Genomic DNA, 6,667 nt, shown 5'->3' on the forward strand with positions numbered 1-6,667 from the left:
TAAGAAATTCTGATAGCACAGCAGAGAAGGTTCATTTGGAAATTCATTCCTATTCCAGAAAAAGAGGACTTTTAGTGATGGTAGCCTGTGAGTTTTTCAGTCATAGCTCCTCCGGGGACCGCAGTAACCATTAGACTTTAGGGAGAGTTCATAGCTTTAATAAAACAGTGAGAAAAACCTGGAAACCGTAGATGAGACCTAATACAGAAACAACACTTCATAATGTCTGGCCAGTTGTCCGGGTCCTCCTGACCGGTGATGCAGAGGAGCATCAGAGAGGAGAGCAGAGCTTTCCTTCCCTTCAGGGCAGACACTAAATGAGGGTCCCAGGGAATTTTCACAGGTGAATTCCCCTCTCTGCCCGCTTCATGACCTGAAAGGGGACAGGGCAAAGCTCTGAGCAGCCGCATCAGCGTTGCTTCCAGAGGCCGTCATCTCCCTAACTACTCTCCTTCCTTCTGCTCATCCCCGTAGAAGTACTGCAGTACTGAAGACGAAAAAGGTCCTCATTATTCTGCTGACTAGCTAGGCGTTTCACTTTGGGAATTCCTGCTCTAGTCATTTTAGAAACTATTTAAAGAAGAGCTAAGAAACGTGTTGAACAAAACATTGAGCTCGACAGAAATTAAATCTACACCGGAATGGAAATTTTGCAGAGATAGAAGAAAAACAAAAGCAAAGCACCCTCTCAGGCCCATCAGCATTTGCCATACTCGGCTGGTTAAGCTCATTTTCCTCCAAGTGTTTGTGCAGAGCAGGGAGCGACGATCATCTTCTCTCCAGATCGGCTGCCCTACCTGGGCAGACACACACACAGGCAGAATGCCAGGTGCTTTCAGGGGTGAAGGAATCACTGCGGGGCTCCGCTTTGAGTCGTTTTAAATTATTTGTAGGGCCTACGTTGAAGTGCCAGGCAGTTTAAAAATTTGGGATAGCTTTAAAAACATACTGAAATTGGCTTATCCCAGATCGTGACAAATTTATATTTTTGAGGGTAAAACACACCCTTGTTGATAAATTGCACATTCTCATTTATGAAAATTTTTCTGCTTCTAATCTCGTAGGTTAAAGGTGAGTTTTAACTACCAATGTAAAGCTTTAAACTCAATAAATTTGCCAAGGAATTTTAAGCACATAAGTACTAAATATTTCACTTGCCACAGCGGGCATGAAAAGGTATAACATGAAGCCTTGGCCGCCCATGCACCCATAGGCCAGAATAGTGGCACATCGGACCCCACAAGAGCCAAAGAACTACGCAAGGACTGAGTGCACTGCCTGTCTGCTAAGTCTGTGGTTTTGTTCCATTTCAGTGAACTAATTGCAGAACCCTGCGTGTTCATTGGAAATACCTTTCAGGCCGGCTGAGTTGTGCAGGCAGCAGTGGTGCACTTGGTGCCTTCCCCGGCCCTGGTTCGGCAGTCCTTTCACATGGAAAACTCCCATTGCCTTTGGAACGAGCAGGATATGAATTAACCCAAAAAGGAGGCCTAAATGATGGTCCTATAAACGTATCCCATTTAAAGCTCATTACTTTGGTTTCTGTTGAGTATAAAATTTTATCTTTCGGAGTAGGAGGTTATTGATAGCTCTGAGTCTGTAGGGTGCTAACTCCTAATTTCTTTTAAATGAACATTTTATAATACTCATTTTATTTCATTAAAAATGGACATAGGATCTAGTAACGTTCAAAATGTCCACACTCCATGACCAGCATTTTCGCTTCTAGTTATATACTCCAAAAATTGTGATTTTATTTTCCATGAGTTAGGTATGTGTTCATGAAATATTATTCATAATAGCCCAATACATATAACCCTAACATCCAAATACGTAATAGAATACATAACATTGTATTGAAAAAATAGAGCACTGTACAGCAATAAAATGAACAGAATACAGCTAATACGACAGTGTAGACAAAAGCATAAAAAATAACATGTGAGAAGGGTGACAGCTTGCAAAACTAATTCCTATTAGTGATAGCAGCATAGTTACCAGTTATTTTTAGAAGCAGATGTGGGCCGGGGTGTAGCTCAGTGGTGCTGCATACGCTGGGCATGAGTGAGCCCCGTGGTCAATCTCAGTCCCAGTACATACATAAATAATAATTTAAAAATTAAAACGGCTGGGGATCTAGCTCAGTGGCACAGCACCTGCCTGGCAAGTGCAAGGTCCTGAGTTCAATTCCCGGTACCCTTCCCAAAAAATCAAAACAAGAAAGGAATTCTAAAAATTATGATTATGGGTCCCTCCAGAAAGAGAGAAGGTTGTTGAGGATTTACTGTGGGAGGACAGTCATAAAACTTAATAGGAAATTCTAAAAAATAAATAAATGTTATGTTAATGCAAAAACATGTAAAATATCCAAATTAGTATAAAATTCTAGATAAAGCATCAAAATTTGAAGAAGGACAACTGTAGTAGGGGGCTGACCCAGGTGGTGGGTTCTTACCTACTTTTGTTTGCTTTCACCAGGATGTATGCAAATGTCCAGTGAACTTTTCTATGCATGTATTCTGTTCACAAAGTGGCAAAAGCTAAGGAGACAGACAGAGGCAGGTTCTTACTTTCTTTTGATCTTGTTTTGGTCCCACATTTCTGTCCTGATTTCTTTTAAATCTTGACATTTCTTTTGTGGAACAGTAATTATATTGCTAAATAAATTCTCCAGCAATTTTGACAGCAGGTTTAGATTGCTTATCAGAAAGTTGGCTCTGTGTTTTGTGTATCTCGTGGCATCTGAATGTTGAATTTAACTCCAGGTACTAACTTGCCTTAGGGCTCTAGTTCATGCCCAGGCAATTAACCTTCACTCTAATGGTTGGCTCACACTGGAGCACTTATTTAGTTGATTGCTGTGCTGTGAGTATAGTCATGGACATGCCTTACTTTCTTTTTTTATATTTCTGAAAAATGTTTCCAAATCTTAGCCTCATTCAGCTCCCGTATAGTCACAGACATTAGTCTTATTTTCACATAAAGCACTAATAAATCTAGCTCAATAGTTTATAAATCATCTATAGTATTAAAATTTATGTATGAATCAGCAAGTGATTCACAGAGAATAAGATTAACCCATTATAATTGGCCTTTGTGAGACCAAGAAACACTTGAGCTGCTTTTGGTACTTACAGTGCCTAAATTAGTAAAACCCAAGTTATTCCATTATTACAAATAGGATAGTTTGTAAAAATAAAGTCTGAAAATAAACCAATGAATGAGATTTTCTGCTTGACACTAAGTATGCCTTTTGAATGTAAACTTTATCTGGTTAGATAGAAGCCTGGAGGGAAGGCAGAAAGCTGGATAAACTGCCCAGAACCTTGCTGGCTTATTTTGTTTGTTCACATGTCCTGGTCTTACTCTTTTTTGGTTTGAATTTGAACAGAAGGTTTCAGGTTGATGATTGCGTGTATGTTTTTGAAATAGAAATGGTTGATGAAAAGTTTAGTGGTTATGTTCTATAATTCAGAAAAGTTGATGAATATTACTGAAAAGTCTTTGAACCTCAAGGATAGATGACAAACCAGTAGATATTCACATTGTTAAATTCTTAAACTTTTTACAAAAAGATCTTTGTCATAACTGCAATGTGTGCCTTGTTCAAAGAATTCAAACAGTTTATGCTTATTTTTGAAATATTTGTGAAAAGTTACCATATCCCATTCAAGAAATACTCCTTAGGAACGTCACTGGGCCAAGCACTGAAATAAACATTGGGATAAAGTGGCACCAAAATGAATGTGATCTCTGTCCCTAGAATTTAGAGAATAATATTCTAATAATGCCGTCTTGTGTTTAAAAGTTTAGTCAACAAATTTTTAAATATCAAAGGAAATGCCATTGTGCTCCCAGAGTAACTACTCTTGATAGACTGCTGTGTCTACTTCCAGACCACTTTTAAAATATGTGAATGTATTTAGCTTGTAAAAATGGAATCCTGAGGAAATCATCCATAAACATACATCTCTTTGAAGTGTCCCATCTTATTACATATACATCTGTACTACCCTTTTCATGACTACATAGTATTTCACTGTGTGAATGTGACATAACTTATTTGCTACTTATTGATGGACATTTAACTGCATCCCACAATAAGTGGTTCAGACATTTAGAGCAATTAGGTTTTTTTTAGATGCATAAAATAAATCTTCTCTTTTACTTGACAAAGAATTGAAAGAACTGAAATGTAGGCACCAATTACAAAAAAAAAAAAAGATTCTCCTTTGCACAGAGGCTTTGGGAACAAGCTCATACAATGAACAGTTGTTACCTGATCATTGTTAGCTGCACTCTGGAAGGAATCCCACACGTACCCTGAAGTGGGTGGCCGTGAGTTTGCTTCCCCTGGCGGCAGCTCTTCTTCATATTGTTTCCGGTGTGCGATGTCAGCCCCTCTACTCCACCCTGGATTCACTAGGCCTTCAAGAAAATTCGTTACTGTAGATGATCACATTGTCATTCAGCAAAAGGAAAGAAATAAAGCAAAAGAAAACAAAACTGGAACTAAATTTGCCAATTTTCCTTTTCACTAACTTTGTTGACAGAAGAATCAGTGGTCATCTGTATTTTGGTTTTTGTTTTATAAGATTGTAGGTTTACTTCTGTGCCTCAGCTAATGAAATTATAATCTATAGGTTTTTCAGAGTATCTTTATTATTTTATCTTTGATATTTGAAAGTATACATACTTACAATTCAGTGTCCACATGGTTTTTCTTTTTTTATTGTTTGTTTTTTGTTTTTGTGGTACTGGGGATCAAACTCAGGACCTTGCGCTTGCCAGGCAGGCTCTTGTGCCACTGAGCTACATCCCCAGCCCGGTTTTTCTTTTTTTAAAGTGTGGAATTTCATGCTATCTAGAAAATTCTTCATTGTTTTCATTTGCTGATAGTTTGCAAACAGAAGACTTTGCTGTAAAACTTTGAGCTTATTTATTGGATAAAATCACAAAAGCACCTTTGCATTCTATAATTGTTTGGACATAACGGTCATAGATTTGACCTTTTTTAACCTTACATATGAAAGCATTTTAAAAAGCCTTTTTTTTTTTTTTTTTTTTTTAGTAAATAAGGGATCGCTAAGAAGAGAACTTCAAATTAGTATTTATAAAAATGGTAAAAATCATTGCATTATGAAATGCACTTGAGTGTTTTACATTTTCCAAAGTACTTCTGGAGAGCCAGAATTAATCTAGCTAAAAATGCTTTTTAACAGCTTGTCCTGCAGTCTGTGTGTGCTGTTGTCCTTTGTGTTGATTTGGTAATTTTATAAAGACTTAAGATGTGTTAATGGATTATTTAGCTTGTTTGTTGTGGAAATAACTCTCTCATTTTTCATTTCATGGTAGGGTGAATATTTATTCGTAATTATTTGTAATTTATTGAACGAGAAATACTAACTGTTAGCATTTACAATGAAGCAGAAGTTAAAATGTGATAATTGTTGAAAACTAGACAAGTGTCCCAGTTTAAATTGATGGATACAAAGTGTGTTTGTTCCACTTAGGTTACTGTTCCGTCCAATACAATATCTGTGAATGGAAGGTCAAGACTCAGCCTGTCCTCCGACGCCCAGGAGGGCTGTTAAACGTGGCCCCACACGCTGCGCTTTCTGCTTCCACCTCCCGGACCAGCTTCAGACCCATGGAGAATGCGGGCAAATGTATATTCAGATGGACACTAATATATTACCTATTAAAGTCTGAGATTTTATGCTATGGCTGTTAATGCCATAAGAAGAATTATGAGAATTTATAATTTATAATTTTTGGTCTTTTTTCATCTTAAAAATTAAATATGCTGCTTTAGAACTGTAACACAAGCTATAAATGACTTTCATTTTTTTCAAATGAGAAACAATTACCCTTTATTGATGACACACTCTCTCCAGCGGTGACTTAAAGTATAAATGAAGATTTATAGACTTATATTTGTGTGACACATACACCAGCAAACAGACCTGACATTTGCTGCTTCAGTGTTAGTTTGATTGGAAATGTTTATGTTACATTTCAGGCTGTTTTGTGCGGAAAGAATGATCTAGAAAATTAGTATATAAAGTTCAGTTATTTTCATTGATGGATCATTTAGTATACAAGACTTATCTTGTCCATTCCTGTTATAATTACAAATCAGTGTCAAATTTAGAGGAAGCACATTGTAATACTTTATTAATATGAACACTTGAAGGGGCTGGGGATTTAGCTCAGCGGCAAAAGCGCCTGTCTGGCAGGCGCAAGGTCGTGAGTTCGGTTCCCGGTACCGGAGAAAAACCAAAAAAAAAAAAAAAAAATATGAACACTTGATGTTTTAATCTTTAGAGTTTAAGTTGCACAGGAGAATTTTAAATATTTTCTGTATATAATTATGACATTGACACACTAATATTACTTATTTTATGTGCCAGAAGCCTTAAAAAAAAATCTTCCTGTGAAAATATTGATATGTTGTACAATTATTTCACATTTGATATGTGTAGAGAGGAAAAGTAATTGGTGTATATTCATATTGGAAAACTAGAAATCCTGCTTTAATTCAAATGAAATGATAAAATAGTCATGATGTTGCTGAGATGCTATTATTCTAATTTACTATATTTACATGAAAATTCAAATGTTTAAGCTACACAGCACCTAATCTGCCAAGGTCTAGAGCTTGTAA

The 6,667-nt window shown here is 36.8% G+C and overlaps 1 protein-coding gene across 1 annotated transcript in view; it reads left to right on the forward strand.

Annotated features, from left to right (window-relative positions):
* The window catches only part of Cobll1 (cordon-bleu WH2 repeat protein-like 1), a gene marked incomplete at its 5' end in the record, with an annotated part of 59,334 nt that extends 53,154 nt beyond the window's left edge, over positions 1-6,180 (forward strand). The window contains 1 exon segment of the mRNA XM_013518787.1: positions 5,514-6,180. Within this exon segment, the coding sequence (XP_013374241.1) occupies positions 5,514-5,594 (81 nt within the window).
* Between the last annotated feature and the right edge of the window lie 487 nt (positions 6,181-6,667).

Source organism: Chinchilla lanigera, unplaced genomic scaffold, assembly GCF_000276665.1.
Source record: "Chinchilla lanigera isolate Chin_1 unplaced genomic scaffold, ChiLan1.0 scaffold00048, whole genome shotgun sequence".
Lineage (NCBI taxonomy): Eukaryota > Metazoa > Chordata > Mammalia > Rodentia > Chinchillidae > Chinchilla > Chinchilla lanigera.